Source organism: Vitis riparia, unplaced genomic scaffold (genome assembly GCF_004353265.1).
Source record: "Vitis riparia cultivar Riparia Gloire de Montpellier isolate 1030 unplaced genomic scaffold, EGFV_Vit.rip_1.0 scaffold437_pilon_pilon, whole genome shotgun sequence".
Lineage (NCBI taxonomy): Eukaryota > Viridiplantae > Streptophyta > Magnoliopsida > Vitales > Vitaceae > Vitis > Vitis riparia.
Window position 1 is genome coordinate 231,429 of NW_023269678.1, and position 26,209 is coordinate 257,637.

The 26,209-nt window shown below is 32.7% G+C and overlaps 2 protein-coding genes across 4 annotated transcripts; both read right to left on the bottom strand.

Annotated features, from left to right (window-relative positions):
• Positions 1–484: 484 nt before the first annotated feature.
• On the bottom strand, positions 485–1,518 carry LOC117909855 (protein EPIDERMAL PATTERNING FACTOR 2-like). The gene is made up of 3 exons (XM_034823907.1): positions 1,304–1,518; positions 1,091–1,155; positions 485–1,000 (listed from the first exon to the last, which is right to left on the bottom strand). Exons 1-3 carry the CDS (start codon positions 1,404–1,406, stop codon positions 806–808), a joined length of 363 nt encoding a protein of 120 aa, XP_034679798.1. The 5' UTR covers positions 1,407–1,518; the 3' UTR covers positions 485–805.
• A 16,749-nt stretch (positions 1,519–18,267) lies between these two features.
• Positions 18,268–25,982, bottom strand: LOC117909852 (angio-associated migratory cell protein). Of its 3 annotated transcripts, none has more exons than XM_034823902.1 (12): positions 25,744–25,974; positions 25,079–25,239; positions 24,945–24,989; positions 24,777–24,818; positions 23,625–23,744; positions 23,326–23,471; positions 23,098–23,245; positions 22,891–22,974; positions 21,723–21,838; positions 19,981–20,039; positions 18,860–18,950; positions 18,268–18,724 (listed from the first exon to the last, which is right to left on the bottom strand). In XM_034823902.1, exons 2-12 carry the CDS (start codon positions 25,173–25,175, stop codon positions 18,497–18,499), a joined length of 1,176 nt encoding a protein of 391 aa, XP_034679793.1. In that variant the 5' UTR covers positions 25,176–25,239; positions 25,744–25,974; the 3' UTR covers positions 18,268–18,496. The 3 variants fall into 3 exon arrangements, with proteins under 3 accessions (XP_034679793.1, XP_034679791.1, XP_034679794.1); XM_034823900.1 differs by having other exon boundaries at positions 25,079–25,391; positions 25,744–25,973; XM_034823903.1 differs by lacking the exons at positions 18,268–18,724; positions 18,860–18,950; positions 19,981–20,039 and adding exons at positions 20,224–20,546; positions 20,687–20,789 and having other exon boundaries at positions 25,079–25,391; positions 25,744–25,982.
• Positions 25,983–26,209: the final 227 nt, after the last annotated feature.

Consider the following 26,209-nt stretch of genomic DNA (forward strand, 5'->3'; position numbering starts at 1 on the left):
ATTTATATAATACATGACATAAAACCATTATTAATTAGGGAATTAGAAAAATTTTATTTATCACTCGAGGATACTAGAAAAAATTTTCAAAATGATTTATATCTCATATTATATAATTAAAAAAATTATAATATATTTATTTGTAACATACTTTTATCAAATTAACATGATAAATTATTAAATATTATTATTAAGTAAAATGGTATTTGAGGAAATAATTATCTATTTATAAAAAAAGTACATATATTTTAAAATATTTTTAAATGAATGAATCTAAAATTAATTTATAAAAGTTGAACTTTACTTTTTTTATATTTTTTGAAATTAGTGAATCAAAACCCATTTTTCCTTATATTAAATATATATATTTGTAATTAATTTATATGGCATTAAAGACAGGGTTATCATACGGCCATAAAAATTTTCCTTTGAAACTAAATTGAATATCCAAATATTCTCATTGAAGACGGTAGTACTAAATTAATAAAGTGGAATTTCAGAATAACATTTCATTCATCGTACTACAACCAAAACAAAACTACCAAAGCCGCAACCTTTTAAATTAAAAACAATAGTACCATTCCTACGACTACCTCATTCCTCTCCATCCATTCAAACCAAAAACAAACACACTGCATTCCTAACTACCCCCCACATTAACTAACAAACTAAACTAACCAAAAAAAAAAAAGGAAACTCAATTCCACTATTTACAAGCTTTCTGCTGCATTAATCTTGAAATTTTCTCTCTGAATTTGTGGCTGATGGCCGTCAATTCCATGCATTTTTACAGAAGCGCATTGTATTAATTGGAGGGTACGTGGTAATATTTCCCTTTACACGTGCACCTGTAAACAATTGGGCAGGACTCTGCAACTGAGCACTTGAAGCTCACCATCACCCTCTTGCATGGAAAGCACGGCCCGCAAGCGTGCGAACAGTCTGGTAAGCTTGACCCCGTTGGATACACCCTCATGTCTCCTTCTTCCTTTTCTCCTTCCTGCAATATTACCCACATTCAGCTCATCAGATTTGTTTCAATTGATATGCCTTCAATTTTTTTCTCCTTTTTTTAAATTAAGCGACAAACCTGAGGGTTCACATGACTTTGATGTCCATTGTGGGTGCCTTTTCCATGGAAGCTGGATGAAGTATCTGGAAAAACATAAAGACAACAAAATGATAATCCAGAAAGCAATGGTCATTTTAATTTGAAGAGAAAAAATACAGCAGGTTCATGTCAGTTGTGTAATGATAAAATATATGAATTCAATGAAGGGCTAGAAGAGATGAGAACACATACAATGGTGGTGGGTGAAGCGGAGGCCTTTCCCAAGGGTTAATAGCAGGAAGAGGGTGACAAGGAGGAAAGAGGTGTGGGGTACAAGTGAGGAGGAGCTCTTCATACTTGTTCTGCCTTTTAGTCTTGAGGTGGTAGCAACTACACAAAATAGAGTAAGCTGGAGAGATATTTCATTAGAAAGAGGAAGCAGAAGCAAGGTAGGCAATGAAATGAGAGAGAAGAGATGGTGGAGGAATATGGTGAAGGACGAGGTACTAATATATTGGAGACCAAAAGGGGTGGCTTTAAATGCACCAACCAAGTACACCTGATGCTCTTCACATGATCCATGCCCTTCTTTTCAAGCTTCTTCACATGTTTTGGCGTGAGACTCCCACAGTCACTTGGAGAGACCTCCTAGGCATGGGGATGGGGACGGAAGAGAGGGAGGTATTCAGTTTCTAATAACCCCCATTAACAACTAACCCACATTTCATTTGGGTTTTGGAAAAGCATTTCATTTCTCTTGTCAGGAAAAGTGATAGTGATAATCAATGTGAAGGAGTGGAGAAATTAGTTTATAGTTTTGTCAGTATATGTGAAATTATATGTAAGGTGGCAATAAATGGAGGAAGCAAAGAAATTAAATGTGGGGATGGATATAGAAAGTGAAAATTAAAGTTGGGGGAGAGAGAAGCAGTGAAGGTAGGAGACAAGAGGGAGTTCACGTGGACAGCCACTTAGTATGGTCGTAGTGATGGATTATGCAAGTCTGGCAAAGGTCAATTGAAGGAGGCCTGCCATAAACGTGAATATCAACCTTTGCCTTAAATGAACTTCTTTAATTATTCCAAGCCTTTAGCTGCCATGTCCCCCTCCATCTTTCCCTTTTTGCCCATCCATCAATATTTTACCTTTTTTTTTCCAATAAAATTAAAGATATATATAATGTCAAATCATCATATATAGATTAAAAAAAAACAAAGGAATGAATTTTAATAAATTTTAAATGTTTTACCATAATTTTTATTCTAAGTTTTATTTTTAAATATTTATTTTAATGTAAAAAATAAAAAAAAAATTAGCTTTTGTTCTATTAATTTAAAATTTAAACGATACTTTTAGAGGTGTTTAATATATGGAAATAGAAAATGAAAATGAAAATTTAGTTTTCATTCTTATTTTTTGGTGAATGAAAATGAATTTGGTAATTCTATATCTAGTGTTTGGATGAACCTACAAATTCAAGATCAGAATGATTATTAATTTGTTTTCATTCTGATGTTTGGTAATAATAAGAATTTGAATGAAAAAAAAAAAGAATTGACAATAATACCCTTATAGATAGTTTAAAATAATTTTTTATTTTCATTTAAAAAAATAAATTTTGAGAGTTTTTTTTTGTTATTAAATAATAAGACTAAAAAAATAGTCTCGTTATGGGATGAAGAGGCATATGAATGAAAATTTTGAGGGTAAAATAGTAATTTTAGATTATTTTATATTTTCGTATGAGATAAATGAACCATAATACTGTCTACTTGTAATAATTTTTTATTTTATTCCTACTTTTATGACATTTATTCAAATATGGGAATAAAAGACGGAAACGGATGATTCTTATTTAGCCTTTGACCGGAAATGAAGATTTAAAATAAAAGAAAGGCATGTGTGACAAGATGAGACGTTTGAGCAGCGAGAGAATGCCTTGTCATGACTCGTAGATTGCCTGGCGGTACAAAATCTTTCACTCTCACGACTTCACTGTCACACTTGCAAAGTTACAATGAGACATGCCCTTTCCTAAGGGGCAACTACCAAATGGGCCTCACCTACCTTTTTCCACTTCTTTTGGACTATAATAAGCCTCTTTTAAGGCCCAAACTACATTCTGGGTTGTGGGCTTGTCTCGTTTTGGTCCCCGTTTGGCGTAGCTATTGTTTTTAATAAAGCTTTTTCTTTCTTTTTTTTTTGAAAATATCTCATCAGATTAAAGTTTATTACAAAAATATCTATGGCATTTGATTCAAGTATTGAACCCTTTTTCATCTTTGTATGAAGTTCTACTCCACTTTGCAATTAGAGTTATGACTGGGCCGGTTGAATTGGATTGATTACAAACCCAAGCCCAACTTAAATTAAAAAAAAATTACTCTGAACCTAATCCAAATAAAATCGTATATGGTATAATTATAATGGGATAGTTTTTTAGAAAACAAACAATGTGAATATTATTATAATAATAATATAAATTATAAATATTATAAAAATATTAAATTAAATTTAAGTTAAGACTTAGATTGCCTAAATTTTAACCTAAGTCTAACTGAAACTAATATAGATAGAAAAAACTTAATGTAAACTCCCTTCAATGTTAAAAATGATTGTCCAAAGGTCAAATTGAGTTTGAGTTTGGTTAGATCAACCCATTCAAGTTGCATCCTCATTCATATGCTTTAGTAAATTCATTTTTTAAGCTAGGATGGTATTGACTTCATTGTTTTTATAGTATTATTTAAAAGAAAATAGGTGTTTAATAAAACTTAATATTTATTATTTGATTATTTAAGTTGACTTTAAGTTAAATTACTCGTATAATTTTTAAATTTAAAATTTATTATTTATTTTTCACTTAAGATATTAAATAATAAGGTTGTTTGATAAAATTAATTTAAAATTTATTTTATGATATCAATGCGTACCCTCTAACTGATGTTATGTTATTTATTTATTTTAATAAATGCATATATAACATAAATGTCAATGTTCATCATTTTAGAGTCCACATGAGGCACCGTTGCCTTCAGGTTGAGATTAAATTTCAAATATTTATAATTCAAATTTTGAAGGTATGTGCCATAGACATGCCCATATGTACAATTTTCTTGTAAGTATTAATACACCACCTTATCATTATTGTTATAAAAAATAAAAAAGAAAAAAGAAAAGTGATATAACTATCTTGAAAAATGACATATTTTTAGGGATCCATTAAAATCATTCATTTATTTGTTTCTTTAATAGTCAAGTTGGTGATAACGAAATTCATAACGCAAAATTACTTGACATCTGAATAATTTAACACTAGAGAGTTACTTAACAAAAATAACTGTAATTTAGGGAATTTGATTACTAAGCCCTTTAGTATTATTTTTGCAGAAAGTTGGTTCAATTCAACTCGATTTTTGAAAGAGTTTGGACAATCATTTTTAACATTTAGATTTGACTTCAATTAAATTTTTTAATCTAAACTTAATTCAAGTTGGATTCTAACAACCCAAACCTCATTTAAGATTCTAATAATTTTATAATATATATTATCTTATATAATAATATTTATTTTATTTATGTTTTTTTAATTTTTTTAAAGAAAAATATCACATTATAATTAGATCATTTTTTTTTTTTCATTTTGTGAGAAAAATACATAAATCTATTTTTATCATTTTTATTACTATTTTGAAATTTTATCTCATTTTCAATTTAAATTTTGGTACAAATATGTAGAAGAAAGTTTTTTATATGCCCCAAAACTGCTTCAGCGACAAAACTTATATGCTTATATTCATCATTAGGCATAATATTTTATCAAAATAATTTGGTGTCCTAATATCTTTTTTTTTTTTTTTTTTTGAAAGAAAAAAACAAAATCTTAAAGATCTTAAGCTATTTTTAGAATAATTAAAATAGAGTATCCCTCTTTCATGAGCATTAAAGATGATTGAGCTTTAATTCGAGTCTTTCCAATGTTACAATAATTTGAAGTTCACTCATTGTGAGTTGAAAAGACAATTAATCCCCTTAATAACAATGTTATATAATTTCATTTCTATATTCAACATTTATAAATAAATTAAGACTTAGAACTCAATATTTTTTTCCTCATTTTCTAGACTACCTCCTACTTGGAGAGATGATTTGTCTTGGTCGTTGAGATGAGGTTTCCATGGAAAGTGCATGAGTGTGTATGGTTACACATTGGACAAGACTTATGATGAATCATGACATAAGACCATCAGATAGTTATGATTCACCAAACTACTATGTTGTATGGACTCTCAACCTTGAGATAATATTGAGTTTGTGTTGAAATTAATAAAATGCTTTAACCTATGAGTGAGACCCTAAAGTGGTCATATATTCCCTACAAATTAGGTCACTATTGATGGAAGTTGGTGACAACAGTTATTCTCAATAGAGGCACCATGATATCTCATGTGATTGAGACATTATATCCCCTTGGGTGATCCAAAGGACATATAATCATGAAATCCAGGGTTATAGTAATTCCTTAAGTCAAATTTAACACATACTCCTTAGAGTTAGAGTATGTCAATTGATCACATAATAGGGGGATTCGTAATTCAAGGACTGGAGAGGTAATCTTGATAGGTTGATAGCACTACTCTGTTAGATTATGAACATCAATTCATGGGGAGTTTGCATGTAATGGATAATAGGTTACGATCATGAATTTTGTCTCGTTGTAATTTCATATGATACTAGAGTGCAGTTGACTCTCTTTAATAGAGTGTTGAGTCAACTTTAAAATTGGATTATGAGGGAACCAGTATTTTCCTATGGGTTCCAATAGTCCCCACTCGAGCTCCTAGTTCATGGTGGCACACACTTTAAGGTTATTTTAGGTATATAATTCATAAATGTGCATAAGGGCATTTTAGTAAGAATGTGAAGTTGCACTAGATCTTATAAATGGTATTTTTGGATTGGGCTAATTAATTAAGTAGAGTTCATTAGGGCTAATTAATTAATTAGATCCTACGTGGGTTAGATTAGGTGACCCAAACCCAATTTGTGCTCAAGTCACTTAAGTTCACAAAGTAGCCTAGATAAACCCCTTTAGGGGTTAGAGTCTCAATCTAATAGTTCAATTTTCTAAAATTATAGAGAGAGGAACCCTAGCCACCTTTAAAGAGAGAGAGAGAAGTTCACCTTTCTCTCGTACCTAGCATCCATGAAGGGAGAAATCGAGTGGAAGATCATTGGGTAGACGAGTTCTATAATGATCATGACGGTTTCATCGAATAGGATTTGATATGGGAACATTTAGATCACATGTTTGAGTTTTTTCTCTTTAGATACAGTATTTTTATGGTTTTTATAACCATAATTTTCCACTACTTTAGATCTAGAGAAGCCTAGGCTAGATGCATGCACCTTATGTGATCTAGGGCCAAGAAATGAAGCAATCTAGAATTTTGAGCAATAGACGCCTTTATAGATTCATATACCATACCATTTTTCTGAAAGTTGCCCCACGCTTAGCAAATTTTGATGAAGACTTGGAACATATAACACATTAGAGATAAATTTTGGGATCCATCCTCCAATTTAATGGAAAACTTACGTTTATCCTTAATTGGTATTGTTGTGTCATTCCTAAATTTTACCTTTGAATTAAAAGTTTCATCCAACTCAAAAACCATCTCTATCCTACCACACATATGATTACTCTAGTTTGTATCTAAAAACCATGTACTTTTGTCGTCATCTTTTTATATATTACAAGCGGCTAATTACAAGGTTTCCATATTTTCACTTTTACCTTCTATAGTATTAGCCTGAACAATTTTCTCACTTTGCCTCCTAGCCCTACATTCTAACTTGTAATGACTATATTTTTTACAATTATAATATTGGATATGAGATTTTTTATTTCTTTGAGTTACAGTATTACCTCTTTCTTCTTCTTAGACTAATTCGGAATTCCCTTGTCCACTGTTTTGCTAATTTTGATATTTCTTACTTAATTCAAAATTATCTTTAGAGTCCACTTTTTCCCTTTTAAGACTTACTTGGCTTTGTAGTGCTTTTTTCACCTCAATCTAAGACCTATCATCTAAGCATTATTCATGGGCTTGCAAGGAACCCATCAATTTATTTAGTATCATGACACTAGGATTTTTTTATTCTTCAACTATTGTTACCTTGTACTCAAATCACATTAAAGTTCGAAAATTTTCCTCTATAACTTTGATATTTGAAACGTTTGTGCCATTAGATTTCATCTTATTAATGGAAGCTAATATCCATGAAAAAATGGTTGGAGACTCTTTTTTTTTGTTTTTTCTCCATTAGAAGAAATTCAAATTGTCTTTTCAAAGTCTTTAATCAAACCTTGTTCTCGTTCTCAACCCTTTAATAGGTGTTCATAAGAATGTCTCATGCACTTTCTGTTATGGTTGCATTTGCAGTCTTCTAAAAAATTGGTGATTATGTCTCATGCATGTTTTGTTGTAGTTGTATTTGCAATCTTCTAAAAAATAGGTGGTTTGATTAACTAATAGATATAAATGTGAACATGTACATTTTTTTAATTCTCCAAATTGTCATTTTGCACATATGTGAGTTGTGCTTGATCTGGTAGTACCACAAATCCTTGATTTGATATTCCTCAAATATTTTGATATGCAAACAATAATTGCATTTGGATCCTCAAAATTCAAAATTATTCTTTCCATCAAACTTTGAAAATTGGGGTTGACTTAAATTATTGGTTGTTTTCATCTTTAATTGATAGGTTTTAATATCAAATATGAACAACCAAAAATAATATTTCCAACACAAAAACAATTTCTCCACAAAAGAAAAAGAAAAAGAGATAAAAAAAAAAACAATGGATGAGATAATACATAATCATATAAAATTCACCACACCACACTTTCTATTAGTTTTTAATATACATAAGAACAATTACAAAAACCTAATTCTAATAAAATGTAAACTCATAATAAAATTGGGATTCCAAATTCTAGAAACACGGCCTTGGTTTAATTAAGACTCTTACATTAATTTAATATTTTATTGATTGATTATTGATTGAAAATTTTTATTTCAATAAAAAAATAGTTTCATTTGCTATCCTCATCAAATTTTTTAGACTTACTCATTTTCTCAAATAATCCAACTTACTTGGATTTCCAACCTATTCTGAAATATTTTATTTTATTATACTTATGTATAATACTAAGAAAATGTTTAATTCACTCATTTTCCATTTAAATTTTTGGGAATTTATGCAACCACACATCACAATGGAAAATTTTTCCTTTTTAGGAATTTTACTTTTTACTTTTCAAATTCATTGTCATTTGGGGAAAAATTTTGGCTTTCCATGCACTATAATAGTGATATTGTGAGGCTTCCAAAAAATACTCTCAACACTTCCAATTGGATCACTAACTTGGAAAAGTCACATGAGCAAGCTCCAAGTTGGCTATCCACTTAAGTTGATGACATGGCTCGTGTACATGTCACCATCCAACATAGACAATCCACATGGATTGGATTTAAAAAATATATCTAAATTTTTTTTTTTGAGATTTACCCTAAATTCATCTTCTTTCTCCAAGCAAACCCCAACTCCAAAAACCCATTTTCTTTCTATTTCGTTCACAATCATAATCCATCAACCTTTCACAACCCTAAACAAGTCATAAAAAAATTTAAATATATATATATATATATATATATATATATATATATATATATATATATATATATATATATATATATATATATATATATATATATATATATATATATAAAATCTACTATCTTCTCATTTCGACGCAACCCATCAACCCCAAACAAGCGTCCAAAAGTCAATCTTAAAAAAAACCTTAATAAAATGGATCAAACCATGGTGCGTTAACTAGAATGAAACTAGTGGAAAAGAGGAGTTTTTCGACCTCAAAATAGCTTCGGAGTTGAAAACTACCAATAGTTAGCTTCGCCAATTTTTGATTGCCAAACTTGAACATGTATAGAAAGATGATGACCTGTGGAACAAATGAAGGTTTGTTCTCTTTTCGTTTTATTTTGTGAATTTTTTTTTTTTTTTTTTGTCTTTGTACTTTTTTTTGTTTAATATAGTTGGTTGCATGATAACCCCTTAATGTTAATGAAAAATGCTCTATTACTCCAAAATAATTTTAATTATTTTTTAAAAAATAAATTCAGTTGATTCTATTATATTATCACAATATTTAATTAAAGTTAAAATTGATGCAAAGAGAAGTATTCAAACATTTTGATTTGATTTTATTCTACATAATAGTAAAGATTAGGGTTGAAGATTAGTTATAAAAAGAAAAGTTATCATATTTATTTAAAAACTTGTTCAACTTTAGGCAAAGTTAACTTACATTTGTCATCAACGGGATATAATAATTGACTTTTTAGCCCTTATCAACGGATTATAATAGTTGTCCTTTACATTTTCATGGTGGGGAATGTAATTGATTTGAACCCAAAACTCTAGGGGTTTGGTTAGAGATTACTAGTACTAGTAGTATTTTGTTTCGTCCACCTTAAAAGGAACATTTGAAGCTAGTCACCCATTTGTAAAGTCCCACTTAACTAGACACTATTTTTTATTTGATAATCAAAGGGAAAACAATTGAAATATATTTGATTTGAAATGTATATGAAATGATTTTGATATATATGAAAATATTTGGTTGAATAGTTTACATGTATTAGCATGTTTAACTCAAAAGTTTTATAAATAGAGTATATATTATATCTCTTGTTTGTAAGTATAATTGAAAATATTTGATCTATGAAACTATGTTAATGTTCTTTATTGGGCTTTGAACTCATCCTCCTTTGTTGATAATTTTCTAGGTATCCTCAATTCGGATGAAAAGTGACGGTTAGGGGGAGAAATTGGCTTGTTAGAACTTTTGTTAAAACTCTCTATTTTGGACATTATTTAGATGTCAAAATTTATTTCCCATTTGAATTAATTGAGTTTGGAGTCATTTGAACAATAACACTTGGGTTGATGTATTAGTTTTTATAAATTGATATTTAGATATTTTAGAATTTATTTACTTTACTACTCTGAACAACATTTTGGTAATTAATAATTTTTTGTTACAAGATGAAAGTTTATGTCGTTTCCACTTTGAGCCTTCAAGCCTGAGCTGTGAAATGATTGTGTCTTGCACTTGGACTGGTTTTTGGGGTGTGACAAATATTCAAAAGGAAAGTATCTTCTTTCTGCATATGGGACATGAATCACTCTCTTCTAGCCACCGAACAAGGCAATAATGGTGAAAAATATGCCAACACAACATCCCCGTCATCTCTCTTCCACCACTCCATAGCTCCTCCAAGCAAATCACACACGCGCCACCCTCCTCCTCAACCCCTCTAATTCTAGGTCTTCCACTTCTATGACAAGAACGACCTCAATGTCCGCCACCATTGCCAACCCATTGATCATCTCCTCCCCTAAGCTCTGCGCCATATCAACCACGAAAGCCTCCATCTATGCTATCAGCGACTCGAATACACAAGTGTCTTCGTATTCGAAGCAATAGAGCATGCTTTAGAAGTATTATTTTCTTGCTTCCGGGCAAGCGAAGACGGTTGGATGAAGGCGAAACATGCTCACGAATGTTGGTCCAACTACGTCTTCTACCAACATCTGGACACCACTGTTGGATATCTGGATAGTGTGTTATCTTTTAGTGAAGTAGACTTGGGCAAGCGACATCTTTGGCCATTGAATTGGGGGCATTCTTGAAGATAAATTCACATAATCGTGGGTGTAGGAAGCCATTGATGAGAGGAGTTTCTTCAGGATGAGATTCATGTTAGGGTGAATTCACAATATTCCAACAAACACCAGAATTTTTCTACCATTTCTTTGTGTAAAATTAAATAGGTAATAGCAACTAGCAACAATAAATAAATAAACTCATGCAACGGAAAAATAAATCAAACACTAGAATTTTTACATGAAAAACTCCCAATGCAATGGGAAAAACCACAGGATCTAGTCCAGTTCAAACTTCCACTATCAACAATAATGGGTTACACCTGTCTTCTCTAGAATAATCTCTAGAGGCTACCAAATACATCAAGAGCACATATAACCTTGAATTATATAATCTCCTTTGGCAAAAAAAAACAAGGAAAATTGGAGAAAGAATATCCAAAAACATGATGTTACTGTTCATAGGCAGTAACACAAGTTCCCGACCTCAAAATCTGATCTTCACCATTTAGATTGTAGCTACTTGAGTTTCGAACCTCTCCTCCAGATTTCAACTCGATCGGACCACAGATGAAGCAGGGTCGATTCTTTGATGAAATTTGGGCAGTGAGATGTGTTTTTCCTTTCTCTCTTCTCTTCTCTTTTTTTTTTCCTTTTCCAATCTCTTTTTGTTTTTGTTTATTTATTTATTTTATTGTAACTGACTTGGGCCCCAAGAATATGAGCCCCACTCCTTCACATACGAGGGAGCCCAACAATTCAGTGGGGAGTTCCCTCGGGTTCATATATTGAGAATGTTTTGAGAAGAGATTTGTTCCCTATTAGAGTGGTGCACTTTGATTTCCGCATTTGGGTCTGAGGGTTTTAGGAAACTTAAGAGGTTTTGTTGCTTTTAATTAGATAATAGTTTTTTTTAATTAATTAGATAATATTAATTATTTATTTAAATAAATATTATGATAATGAAAAATTAGAAGTTAAAGGGTCCAACATCCATTTTTTAGGCATGAGCTTGGTTTAAAACAATTTATATAAATATTATCTATGATTTTTTTTTTCTTTTTCTCATGGATAGTCAAAATTAGAAATGACACATTATATTGCTAATATTTATTTTATATGAGAATATTAATCATCAATATTTATCATATACAAATATGTGATTGTAGACCCCCAGGTAGGGTCATTTTTTATGATACTTATTTGGCCAGGTGGAGCAGCTTCAGGAGGCCACGTGTTGCCTCTTCATTGGCTGCTGAAGAATCAGGTTAGTGGGATTAGGAAGCCAATGAGAAGATGACACACGTCCAAGGAATCTGCAAAAGCTCCAGACCGTTTTGCCAGCTGCAGAGATCCTTCTTCTGGCCGTTGAGGAGATATTTTGAGGGGGTGCTTTTTGGGAGTGCTGCAGGGAGATTTTTTGGGAGAGATTCCGGAGGAGCCTGGGGGGGAGGAGAGCTTTAGAGAGAGGAGGAGAAAAAGGAGGGCAGAGGGTTTTCAGGAGGAGGAGGAAGACCGGGAGGCTGATCATGGGCAAGAAGGGAACTCATGGATTCTTTTCTACAGGTTGGTTTTTCTCACGTTAAGGCTTTCCTTTTTGTTTGTGTTATCTGGATATTAATGAGTTCTTATCTCAGTGTTTGAATGCATTTGCTGGGAATTTTTGCTTGTTTTTGTTGGGACTTTGAGTTTGCTTGCATTCACCCTCACCATCCACCATCTATCATATTCATTGCCAGGAGCTTGATTCATCATTCTGCTCATTCTAATGACTTCCATACCTCATCATGCCTCTTCATACCCATTGTCATCCCCTATACCCATCAAACCATCCTACTAAGCTCATTTCTTACTCTAAACTTTCTTCATACCCATTAACCCATTTCATCTCTCATCCATCACACTTTCTCTCTCTACACCACACCACTCTCCTATTCTCTTTCAAGTGCCCTTCAAGTTCATTCTTCTCGCCTTTGCATGGCCATGCACGGCCATGCATGACCACCTTCATACCCATTCCCTAGTCCACATGCATGGTCTCAACATGCATGACCACCTTCATACCCATCTCCATGCATGCCCATGTCACCTAGCTCCTATACCCGTCATCACCTTTTCTCTCTCTACATTCTCCCATCCACTTGCATGGGAACCATGCATGCCACCACCCTTCTATGCCCACCTTACCCATTCTTTCTTACCACCTTTCTCTCTCTACACCACGTTCTTCATGCCCACTTCCTATCCACATGCATGAAACCATGCATGGAATCATGCATATCATCACCCTCTCATGCCCACCTTACCCATTCTTTCTTACCACCTTTCTCTCTCTACACCACGTTCTTCATGCCCACTTCCTATCCACATGCAAGAAACCATGCATGGAATCATGCATATCATCACCCTCTTATGCCCACCTTACCCATTCTTTCATTAACTTATCTCTCATTCCGCACCTCCATTCTTCATGCTTTCCGGGAACCATACCATCATACCCATATCAACACCCACTAACCCATTCCCTCATCATATTATTGATACTCTTTTCTCTTACTTATCACCTTTCTCATTTTCCTAACCTCCATCACCCGCTCCACTAGTCTCATACCCATTTTCTCTCACCACCGTGGCAACCTCCATCCATGCCACCCCACTTCCTTATCCTTTATCCTAGAGGGAAAGGTTTGGTAAGTTTGTTCATTTTAATTTATACAGTGGACGTTTTTTTTTATTGTTTGTGGGTCTTGCATATTGGTTTTGAGCCCTTGGGCCTAGGTGCAATTGGGCATGGTTTGAGTTGACTATTATAAAGCAAGTTGTGTGCTGTGAGGCCCTTTGGGCCCGTTTAGGTTTGGGGTCATTATGCTAATGGATATGGGCTTGAGTTGAAGCCCAGGCCCATACGTGTTGATGGAAGGTCTCATGTTTTGTTCACCCACCTTAAGTTGGCCCATGCCCATTCCAAGCCCATGTCCACTTCAATTGATTTGTTCACCCATCTTAAGTTGGCCCATGCCCATTCCAAGCCCATGCCCACTTCAATTGATTTGTTCACCCACCTTAAGTTGGCCCATGCCCATTCCAAAGCCATACCCACCTCAAGTTAGCCCTTTTGTTTTCAATTTGCATGACTTATCTTCCTAAAAACATTAATTCCATTTTCTAAATTAAATTCCAATTTTTGAAATTTTAATTCTTACATCAATTTATTTAATCGTCATTATCTTATTTATTTATTTATTTGTTCATTTTTAAAATTCAACCTTTAATAATCTCTCCAAAATTCCGTTTTCTAAATTAAATTCCAATGTCCGAAATTTTAATTCTTACATCAATTTATTTAATCGTCATTATTTTATTTATTTATTTATTCGTTTATTTTTAAAATTCAACCTTCAAACAATTCCTCAAAATCCCGATTTCTAAATTTAAATTCCGATTTCCGAAATTTTTAATTCTCATATCGATTTATTTAATCATTATCATTTTATTTATTCGTTTATTTTTTGAAACTCAATCTTTAAATAATTCTTCAGGATTCCAATTTTCAAAATTTAACTTCCAAAATTCCCATTCCTAAATCCAATTCCCAAAACTTCAATTTCCAAATAATTTTCGAGACTCCAATTATCAAACAATCTTCGAGACTCCAATTTTCAAATAAATTTCAAAAATCCAGTTTTCACTCGAACAGTTTTTAATTCCGCTTTGGTTTTTAAATAATCTTCTTTTTTTCTCTTAATTTTATATAAGCGTGAATGTCATTTTCATAATTTCAGAATAATGGAATTTGTGAGATTAATTCATGCAAGATCGATCGGGCTTTGGTGGGGGCCCCACATACGTGATTTTATGATCGATTGGAGGATTGATTGATTTAATTGCCATGCATGATTGATTTTATTCTACTCTATGACATGCTCGAAATTATTCCTTAATTGTGCACTAACCTCACTTCTTGATAGCGTTTTATGGATCACTGCCCAGGTATGCATCCACATCCGCTCGGGTCATTTTCTGTATGCATGTTTAGATTCTCACATGTGCATGATCACTCTGAGTATTCATTGATTCCCTCATCAATTGCCATGATTGCTTCATTTTATTAGTAGAGACCCGACTTTAGGGACTTAAAGGGGTGCTACGGTCTGTACCGTACCTTCCCGATAAGTAACCTGACTCCCGAACCCGATCCGGTTTTTCACAGACCACCTTTTCCAAAATAAGGAGTCACACTTAGGGTTTTTCTTTTTTATTTTGTTTACCCTTTTAAAAATAAAACAAAAATAAGTGGCGACTCCAAGTCATTTTCAAACAATAAATAAAATCAATTTTTCAAATAAAAATCGAGCTCGCCATCGAGTGGGAAACGCACGAAATGCGGGGTCCACAGTGATTCATCTAGATTTCCTTTTAAATGTGTGAAATGACTAGTTTGAATACTTATGAATACAATAATTAATCACAATTACTTGGCTCCATATATGTTTAATTGCCCTACCCTTGAGAAAAATTCAATCCATCTTGTTACTAGAAAGTTTTTTGGCTTGAATTAGTTTGAAATTTTAAAATATCATAAGTAATCACATGTTTGGGAATGTTTTTTAAAATTTGTTTTTAAAAACTATTTTTTATTCTTTAACTTAAAACTAATTTTTAAAAACAAGTTTTAGAAAATATGGTCAAACTGGTTTATGTTTTCCTTTTGCTTTAAAAAACTGATGAAAACAACTTCTACTTGTACTTTAAAAATTGTTATCTATTTCACTTTATTTTAAAAAATTATTTTCAAAGAACAATAATCAAACAATATTGGAAATTTTAAAAAACAATTTTTTGTTTTTAAAAATAAAAAAAAAATTTAAATCACACAATCAAATAGACTTTAATTATTTTTCTTTTTTTCATCCATAATATTACCTTATATTATATCAATATATGATTCACTAGGAATTTTTTTACGATAAATGATTAGGTTGCATGTTTAATTTAAAATTTTAAAAACCAAAATAATCAATCGATCACATTATCAATTTAATTTGATTAGCCATTAATTTTTTTCCCTTATGGTTAGCCAAAATTGTGAATGAAATCATGTATTATGATTAATTATTTTATAAAAATATATTATTCACCTAAATTATTTTTTAATGATGTACGATTAATTTATATACTTAATACTAATAAAAATCACTTAAAACCATATCCGTTTAATTGGATTGGTGGTTAAAAAATGAAATTGAAATCCATCTCTAAAGCATAAGTCAGTTTTAAAAAATTTCTAAAATATATATATATATATATATATATATATATATATATATATATATATATTTCATTTTTGTTCTCATTGATGATTAAAATTGGGAAATGATACAATATACAATTAATATTTATTTTATATGAATATAATAAGATTTATCTTGGTTTTATTTTTTTTTATTGAAGCACTGATTTAATAGAAGTTTAAATAATAAAATTATTTATAATAATTATTTAGCACCATATATATTCAATTGGATTGATAGATAAATAAAAATAAAAAAAATCTAGTCTAAATCCATCTTGGTAATCATGAATTTGGCTTGAAATATATAAAAATAAGGTTAAAAGAATAAAATAAAAAAATCATAATTAGTGACCACTAAATTAATTTAATTTGACTAGCCATTAAAAATCTAGTCCAAATCCATCTCACTGTCATGAGCTTGACCTAAAACAATTTTGAAATTAAAAAATATTACTAATAATACAATGACCATGAAGGACATGGTAGCATCAAATTCTTGAACTTATGCTTAGGGCCAAAATGCCTATTTTTGAGAGGAAAATAAATGGAAAATTATAAACGTATCCACTTAAACTATCTTTCCATCCACCCTTTTAATAAAAAATTTTAAGATATAAATGACCCCTTAATAAAATCCTCAAAGTAACCTTCAACGCAAAAAAAAAAAAAAAAAACCCATGGTATCCAGTCCTAGAAGACCGGACCTAGCTGAAATGTCCGGAACTGAAGGACTGAACATTTTAGTTATGTTTGACCCTAAAAGATGAATAAACCCTAAAAGATTTTCAAGTCCTATGTTTATAGATTCAAACAAAATACAAAATAAAAAATAAAAAAATGAAATTGGCTATAAATATGGCTACAATGGTCTTCTAATATCAAATAAACTTCAAATAAGATGATTTGTAATTAGGGTTTGTAGCTGAGAAGAAATGGGTTGAGTGGTAAAGGAAGAAGAAAATGGATTTTGGGAGAGGAGCATGGAAATGGTATTTTAGGTTTCTTAAAATTGTAGGGTAAATGTACTTGGAAGTTTTTAAGTTTTCGGTTGAATGTATAATAAATAGGGTGGATGCAAAGATAATTTGGGTCAATGCATTTATAATTTCCCAAAATAAAAATACACTATTTGCCCATATTTTGAAACTTATGATTAAAATACCATCTATCATAGCATGCTGCAAGAGAAACATATTGTACATTTGGATACACTCTTGTTTTCTATTTTTAAAATTACAAAATAATAAAATTCTTATATAAGATACAATAAATCTTAAAGGTTTATACTGAAAATGTGATAATTTAGAACATTGTTTTAAAAAAATTAATATATGTAAAAAAAAAATTACTATTTTTATATAATATTTATTTCTACTTTCTATTTTTTATACAATTTCTTTCCATTTTAATTTTAACTTGATTTAAACAAAAATTAAAGAATTAGGTGGTATATGTTTTTTGGTTGAATAGAGAAAACCAAACTATTTGACTTTTTCTATTCAACTAAAAGTAATCAGTTGACATCGTCTAACATAACATAACTAAAGTGAACTTAAACATAACTAAAGTAAATATATTGATAACAATTTTACTTTAGTTATGTTGGACGATATCAACAGATTACTTTCAACTGAATAAAAAATGTCAAATATTTTGATTTTCTCTATTCAACAAAAAAACAAACACGAAAACACTTTTTATTGTTTGTTTTTAAATCAAGATTATAAAGAGCCACTTTTTTTTTTTTTTTTTTTTTTGGTAAGTTTTAGTTTTTTAAGTTTTAGTTTTTCTTCATATTCACTATTAACATTATTTTGATAGCCTCCTCCAAAAATGAACTTTTTATAATATTCATTATCTACGCTTTATTATTTTCTTTATTTTAAATTAAAAATTAAGAATGCTTGTAAAAATAAATAAATAAATAAATAAATTTTCTACCCTAGACCTATTTGAAATTCTTAGGATATGCTTGAAAATGTTACAATTTCTAGCTTAGAAAAATACGTAAAACATTGCTTTTTACATTAAATTTAAGGTACTTTCACATGTTTTTTGTGAATTTTTTTAGCCCTTATTTTGAACAGAAAATCTAATTCAGGACCGTCCTTAGATGTCATGGGAGGGAGAAAATTAGGAATCAGTCACTAAATGCATGCCACAGAGAAAACAAAGTAATCTTGTGCTCCAATTTACTCACAAACATGCAAACTGCATATTTGTCAAGGCATTTCTGTGCTCTCAATATCAAAATTTCCCACTACGCCATTAACTTAGAACAAAGAAATGGCCCAAAGTGCAAAGCTACAGATTCACAATGCAATGTTTTTGCACAATACTCATGATGAAGTCACTCATTTCATTTTGGTATAGTACAAATAGCTAGTTTTTCTTACTGGAACTCTGGGATCTCAAATACCCGGGCAGTACCATCCAGGGAACCAGAAACCAGGAAATTCTTATCAGCGGATACACCCAGAGACTGAATGGCATCGGAATGCCCACTGAAAGTTCTCACACAATCTCCAGAGAGGCTATCCCAGATTCGAATTTTCCCATCCACACACCCAGCAGCTACGTACTTAGAATCACCTAGCCATGACAAGCATGTCACCCCATCCTGTTCACAAGAAGGATATGAACAATATAAGGACCCTAGGCTTGACTCACCCAAGCATGAGGCTTTGATCAGAAACAAACAAGTGGTTACATGCATAGAAGATAATTTTCTCTATGAAAATAAACTCCAACAGACCTCATTGTCACATGTGCAGCGTGGTGATGAATGCTGCAGATCCCAGACAATGAGCTTATTATCCATGCCGCCGGTTGCAGCCCATGGGGAACTGCCACGCAAAACAAGTCATGGGAATCATGTTTGCATGAATTAAAAAAAAACTAAATTAACAGCAAGACTGCTTTATATATGTGGGTTTCCCCTTTTGGGAAAAGGGAAAACTTCAAGGGGAGACCCCTAGTAAGATTTTATGACCTCTCTTTAAACCATAACATGCTCAGTTCTTAGTGGGCCAAAGCAATCTTACATACCACAGGATTCTTAAGACCAATTTTAGAAATATTAGTACTAAATCTATTCCTGTTGTGCCAGAAGCAGCAATCCATAATTAAATTACCATAACACAGCAAGTCTTGACAGCATGCTGGAACATAAAGCTATAGACCACCCTTTTGTGGTGATTAAACCAACAGCAAGACCTAAATGTACATATCTGATCGAAAAATAAAAGAGCTAAATGTATACAGAGAGCATTCTGCACTCTTAAAGGGTCAAATAGATTGTATTAACTCGGATACAAATGGGGAAGGGTTAGGGATGAGAGGATTGGGGTATTGTATTAACAATTATGATTTGATAAGATCAAAAGAATGGATTCTGCATGCACACAGCACGCATAGTGGGTGTTGTGTTCCTAACAGGCTTAAACCATACCACATGGTTTCAGCCCCTCATTTTCAAGCAGGTCAAGGCTCAGGTTGCAGTACCTCAGTTGAATTTGATATCTAGGGTTTACAGCAAGATCAGATGTACCAAGTTAAATGTTACTGTAATACATTGCCAGTTTCATTAGTCAAAATTATATTGAAACTCCACTGTGGTGACTAGGTAGTGATGCACCTTGTCACCACATTGGAACATGACTACATCCGCATGTCATACATGGATTTGAATTATGCAAAAGATTTTTTTCAGTCAATATTAATTTCAAATCATATCCACAAAAGACAAAAAATTCAGCCATTTTATCAAAAAAAGGTATAATGATCATTAATTATGTACACTTCTGATGTTACATATGTGTGTGTGTGTAAGAGAGAGAGAGAGAGAGAGAGAGAGAGAGAGTTCAGGGTATACACCTCAGTGAAAGGCCAATACATTCAATTGAATCTGTGTGAGAAGTCAATGAACTAACAACCTGTAGATCACACATGAAAGTTTATTACAAGTCTGCCTGACAGATTAGAGATGTTCACATCCTCCAAAATCCCCCACATATATCAACTAGTACAACTAAACCTGATAAGAATGAAAAGCAATGCACACAGTTTCCTATCTTATCAAAGCATGTTTTGGCAGGATGAATGGATGATGCACTTAAAATTGACAAGAGACCCAATTTTCTATTGTACCATAAAAGTAGAAAAATAAGTATGCATACTAAGATAAAAGGAACTCAGTTTCAGAAGCCAGAGCAACTAGACATTATAAACCAGGTGTTAATGCACCACATGTCATGCCATGTCACATAAGTCCATTAATACATGTTCTGTCCTGATTCAAAACCCATTGGAAATTCTCACAACTTGCTGAACCACATATAACATGCCCCACAAAACTGTAGTTGGCAGAGAAGGCTGCCCCAAGTATACTGAAATCGGAGTGTAGCCCTCAGCACCATAACAGTGAATATGCCAAATGATGACTGCTCTAAGCATGACAAAATAAGACATGAAAGGGGTACAATATAAATATTAACCATCACATGAGGTTCTGAAAATACATGACCTTTATTAAGATCTATTGTTATGAATTTAAAATGACAGCATAATTTAGTAACAAAACCTGAAAATTTCAGTTGATGCATAGCAGCTATGGCACTTCTTCCAAGTATTCTGACCCAGTATTTCAAAGAGGAGTAAGCTTGGGTCTGAGCTTTTGAAAATGGCTGCAAGGCAGACACAACATAAACTACTTTGAAGAGCCAATTCCCCTCAAATCCTGACCAAAACCACTTTTATAACTCCTCCAGTCACTGACAGCACACTTCCTTTGAGATAACAAGCATTCCCATTCTACAAAGTCCCAGTAACCAATAACTGATCCAAGGGGTAGTCCGAATATCTTAACTAATGTGCACTCCAGGTTATCAGAAAGTGAAAAAATCGAAGGCCGACGAATTTGCATTTAGTTGAAAGAAGATGATAACTTTAGTGCCTGGTAAAAGGGTTGGCAGAGCAACTCTTTGTAAAGCCTAACCAAACCAAACAGTAACTTGGCCATTCTTCAAGAGACCATGTTTCCTTTTAGTGACTAAGACTTAATCTTCAGATAGGGCCTAGAACTCTCAGTCACCCTCTAACAAAATTTCTTACTAATATATGCTATGTCACATCATTAGGTATAAACCCAAGTTAAATGGGTGATCATGAAACATGCTCTCTTTGGAATGTCAACTAATCAATACAAATTACAACTTGCATAGCCCATTTTATTTTTTTCTTTTGGATAGGTAAATTTTTGTCCCAATTGGGACTTGAACCTGAAACCTCCCATAAACCCTTCCCATCCTATTACCACTTGAGATAGGCCTCAAGGGTGACACCAGACATGTGATATAGCCAAAACACAAATGTAAATAGTAAGATTGGTTCATCCCGCAGTTTCAAATTTCAGTCCTGAAATTTCAATTTACCAAGAATTTCAAAATGGCTGAAATATCAAAGTGTAAGATAATTTCAAAATTCAAAATGTTTATATAGATGTGTAGTGTTAAAATTATGAATCTAATATGACTTCTTATCTAAATCAACAGTACAAGAGCACAATGACAAAAATGAGGCAACAAAAACAAGGGATCAAATGCAACAAGAAATCAAACCTTGCCAGTTGCGATGTTCACAATGTGGACAGAACTATCCTTTGAGCCAGTAAGAGCAAGAGTTGAATCAGAGGTTATTGCCAAGCATGTCAGTCCCTCAGTATGATATGGATGACCTAGAGAAGGCAAAATATCAGGCGTCAAGAATGGCAACGAAAATCCCAACAACAAACAAAGGCTATCTTGAATAGCATGAACCCTTCCTTGATATATATATATATATACATTTTTTTTTTTTGATAGGTAAATTTTTGCCCCATTGGGTGTTGAACCTAGAACCTCCCACAAACCCTCCCCATCCCTTTACCACTTGAGCCAATCCTCAACAGCTAATAGCATGAACCCTTCATCTAGTTACTCTGTGTGGTATACTAAGATAACCAGCAAATAGAGTAGAACCTATAACCGGGTTGATAAGGATGAAGAAGTACCCTTCATTGATCCTTCCATATAACCACATAAGTAACATGTAGTCACACTAGGAACCAACAATCAGATATTGTCATTTATGAAACAACTCATCAAAAACAAAAGGATATCAAGAATCTTAGCCAAATTCATTCCTTCATATGATGCAAGAGGAAAACAGTAACACAAAAACAATTTGCCAAAGCTTCTCATAACTACTTCAAATAGTAGAACTCCTAAGCATTTCCAGGCCTCCTAGTGGGAATGGTAACAATGGAATTAACCACCATCAAAAGAAGTGATTTCACCTTATTAATAACCTTTCTCATTTAGAAGTAATTTAGTATGTTTTAAATTTTGGAAAAACCTTGAGAATAACAAGATTTAGTTTCAATTTGGACCAATTTGAAACTTAAAAGTTCTGAAATTTTCAATCCTTCACCAGCTATCTTGAAACATTTTGTATAACAATGGCTAATATTGACATCAAAGAGTTGTTGGCATTACTCATATTAAATTCACAAAGGTGAGACAAGCAATGAGATAGACAAAGATAACATTTAGGAGAAAAAAAATCATATTGTTGCCTATGATCAAACAACTTGGACATCAATGCCATGAAACATGGACATGAGCTGTCGTGTGTACAAAACCCCTGATACTTACTAAAATGCAACAGCATAATTTTAATTCAGATTTTAAAACTGGAATACTAACAAGGAAAGGGAAAAACAGAATAGACAGTAATCCACATATATACCTCTAACAACATGGGTATTTTCACCACTTCTTGGATTCCATATTCTTAAGGTTGCATCATCAGAACCAGTACAGATTGTTTTGCCTTAAACAAGCAGCAGAAACAAAAGGTAAAAATAAATATTTAAAAATAAAATTGGAAAGTAAAAAGGAGAGGTAAAAGAAGAAGGAAACGCCAAATTTCTCCCAATAGAAGGAAATATAGTACCATCAGGAGTAAAATTGCCACATGTCACACTACTAGCATGACCTGAAAACATGTTAAGGTAGGCACTTCTGTCAGCATTCCACATCCAAACTGTGCAATCCTCTGAACCAGCCAAGACCAAATGTCCTCTTGGATGCCACCTGACCCACTGCACAGTGACATATTTTATACTCAATTTTTATAAAACCATATCAGAGTTGCACAACTGAAAATGCTTAAGAAGTGCACCTCAATGCCTCCACCAGGACCTTCAAGTGTGCCCTTGAGGTCTCCAGAAGATGCATCCCAGATTTTAACAAGCCCATCAAAGCTTCCAGATGCAAGCAGCTGTCCATCAGCACTAAAGTCTAAACTACACACAGAATCCTTGTGACCTGAACAGAGATTTTAACAATGTCCAGTTGCAGTTTAAGCATAAAATTAAAATCTAACTTATTCATGAATGTGGTTAAATGAAAAGCAAGTTGGAGCTAAAACCCTCAACCAAGGGGATACTAAAGCACATCCCAATTATGTTATACATATACCTCCAAGTTCAAAAGCCCAGTCTCCATCAAAAATCTTCCAAATAAATCCTTTATCATCTCCACCCCCTGTTGCCACTAATCTTGCATCCATTGGGCTGCATGCAACTGTGTAAAGTTCACCTATGCCCAAAAAGAAGAAGGAAAACAGACTTATAACCAGAAATCTCTCCAATACAAAGCAAGGAAAAGATTGAGTTCCTCAGTGAAGAACATAAAACTTGAGCTATTTTTCAATCCATATCCATTGTTTGATCCAAAACCAAACAGAACATGTGCATGGAGCTTTGATGCTTATTAGAACTTGTAATCTTTCCAACCTTGGCGTGATGAGGGATCTCAGACATGGCCAAGGAAACACCCTCAGCAATGTACTAAGTCCAAGCACAAGCTGCCTTCATGTCATAACTAGGGGACAAGGAGAGCCTTTACAATCATCTTAAGAATGCTCTTCCTATCTGAAGTAGATTAATCGCATCAACATATTATAACAAGATAGACAACCTAACAAGCTAATCCCAAGATGTTCACAAGCAGCACTGCTAACACATAGAAGCATACTCAAAATAGACCCCTTTTTTTTAAAGAAAAAAGTATTAAGTCTTTTTTCCAAAATTCATTTTTCAAAGGAAAATAATACTCTCCAAATGGAATATTTTGCACAAGGACATTCATAAATCAGGTCTGCCTGGAGAAGCCAGTTGAAGAACAAATTCAAAGAGCACAACATTACTCTTCTTCAAAATCATAGTTTTTCCACACGGAGAGTTTTTCTCATATGGTTGTGAAAATATAATATAGTTCAAGTAGCTATACAAGTTTCAAAATTTGGAAAACTTCAAAGGAGATTCTCACATTTGAAGAGGGCAGCATTATTCATAGTTTAGATGGTTCAATCATTTTTAAAGGCACGACAAATTCCCTAAAAGCCACACCCACTTACCTAAGTACATAACCAAACCATTTCACTATAGAAATTAAATGATGATTCCACGTCAAAAATACAAGAGTCCAATAAATTGCATAATAACCCGGGTTCAAGCCTTATCTATAAGAATTTTTAGTGCAGAAATGAACAATTCAATCATCCCAATTATATTATAGTACCAAACTGAATAATAACACTGAAATAAATTCCAAAACAACCCAGCTTACCAGTATGACCAGTGAAAATGTGCATGGAATCATCAGCTTCCTCTACACCCACCAAAAATTCATTCAAACAATTATTTCAAAAACCCAAAACAATCATTCAAGTTCTATAAAGTTATAAGACAGAATTAAAAAAAAAAAAAAAAAAAACAGGTCGAATAAGGGCTATACCAAAATCTTCCGCATCATCATCTTCGCCTTCTACGTCAGGAAGATCTGCATACACAGCAAGGGAGACAAAGAAATTAAAAACACACACACACACACAAAAATAGAGAGAAAAAAAGAGGGGGAGATAGATTCACCTTCGTCGTCTACAGTGATTTCCTGAACAACGTCGTTTTCATCGATAAACACATCCCCTTGATCCTCATCTTCGTCATGGTGGGCTGGGTCGTTCATTTGGTCTCCGTTTGCAGTCCGGTTTAGAAGAGGGTTTTTGACAGCCACTCCTTGTTTTCAATTACTAGGTTTGTTCCACGTGCAGATAATAAAATTAATATTAGCCGGCTCCGACACAATATTCGTCACCGATTATAGGTCGAAGGAAATTTCGGTAATTTTCGGGAAATTTCCCGATATTTCCTACCAGTCCAGCCCGCGCACAGGATACAAAATCTGTCCAATTTTTTTTATAAAAAAACATAAGATGCTATTTGGTAATCTGATCATGATTTGCAGGGAAAGGTTGTGTTTTTCAGCATGGCTCAAAAATCGTGGATTTAGGGTTCGTGAAATTTAAATCCAATGGCACAAAAGCAAAGAGACCCCTAGAACAGATCCAGAAAGCACAGGGAGCCAAAAAAAAAAAAAGCAATTTTTTTGGTTTTCCTTGGGGGTTTTCAATGGATTTTCTCGGAAATCAAACGAGGATGAGTTTTCCCGGAAATCGAATGGGGGATGGATTTTCTTGGGAATCAAACGGGGGTTGCAAAAAAAATAAAAAATAATAACATGATTAGATTAGTACCTGCGAAGATTGAGAGTGGCAAAGGAAAATAGGGCCTTTTTCAGGAGTGTAAAATGGGATTCTTCACTGGGTGAAGCTTGTTGCCAATGTAGCGAAGGCTTGTTGCCAATGTAGTGAAGGAAATGCTACCAGCGGTGGCAAATTCAATTTCATGGGGCAAAATGATTCTTCACTGGGTTGAAACTTTGGAACCAAATCCAACGAGATTTTGGAGATTATGGATGCTGTAATTTGGGTTGGGTTTAGGAAAACATTGAAACTAACCCAATCGAATATGGGTTAGATTTGGCTTGGCACATAATGAATTATTGGATCATTTTAATTAAACAATTATTATTACTATTATTATATTTAATTAGCAATATTTAAATTTAATTACTTTTAAATATTTAATTGATATTCAAATCATTTATCATATATAAAAATTGATATACTATCTTTTTATTTGTTAAAATTAAATAGTTTA

Bases quoted from the DNA above. Each gene is read 5' to 3' on its own strand.
- LOC117909855 (XM_034823907.1), bottom strand. From the start codon at position 1,406: ATGAAGAGCTCCTCCTCACTTGTACCCCACACCTCTTTCCTCCTTGTC. The intron at 1,156-1,303 runs GTATGTGTTCTC...ATGTTTTTCCAG, and splicing joins CCGCTTCACCCACCACCATT to ATACTTCATCCAGCTTCCAT. The intron at 1,001-1,090 runs GTTTGTCGCTTA...GTAATATTGCAG, and splicing joins AAAGTCATGTGAACCCTCAG to GAAGGAGAAAAGGAAGAAGG.
- LOC117909852 (XM_034823902.1), bottom strand. From the start codon at position 25,175: ATGAACGACCCAGCCCACCATGACGAAGATGAGGATCAAGGGGATGTG. The intron at 24,819-24,944 runs GTATAGCCCTTA...TGGTGGGTGTAG, and splicing joins TGATGATGCGGAAGATTTTG to AGGAAGCTGATGATTCCATG. The intron at 18,951-19,980 runs GTGTATACCCTG...TTTGCGTGGCAG, and splicing joins TGTATTGGCCTTTCACTGAG to TTCCCCATGGGCTGCAACCG.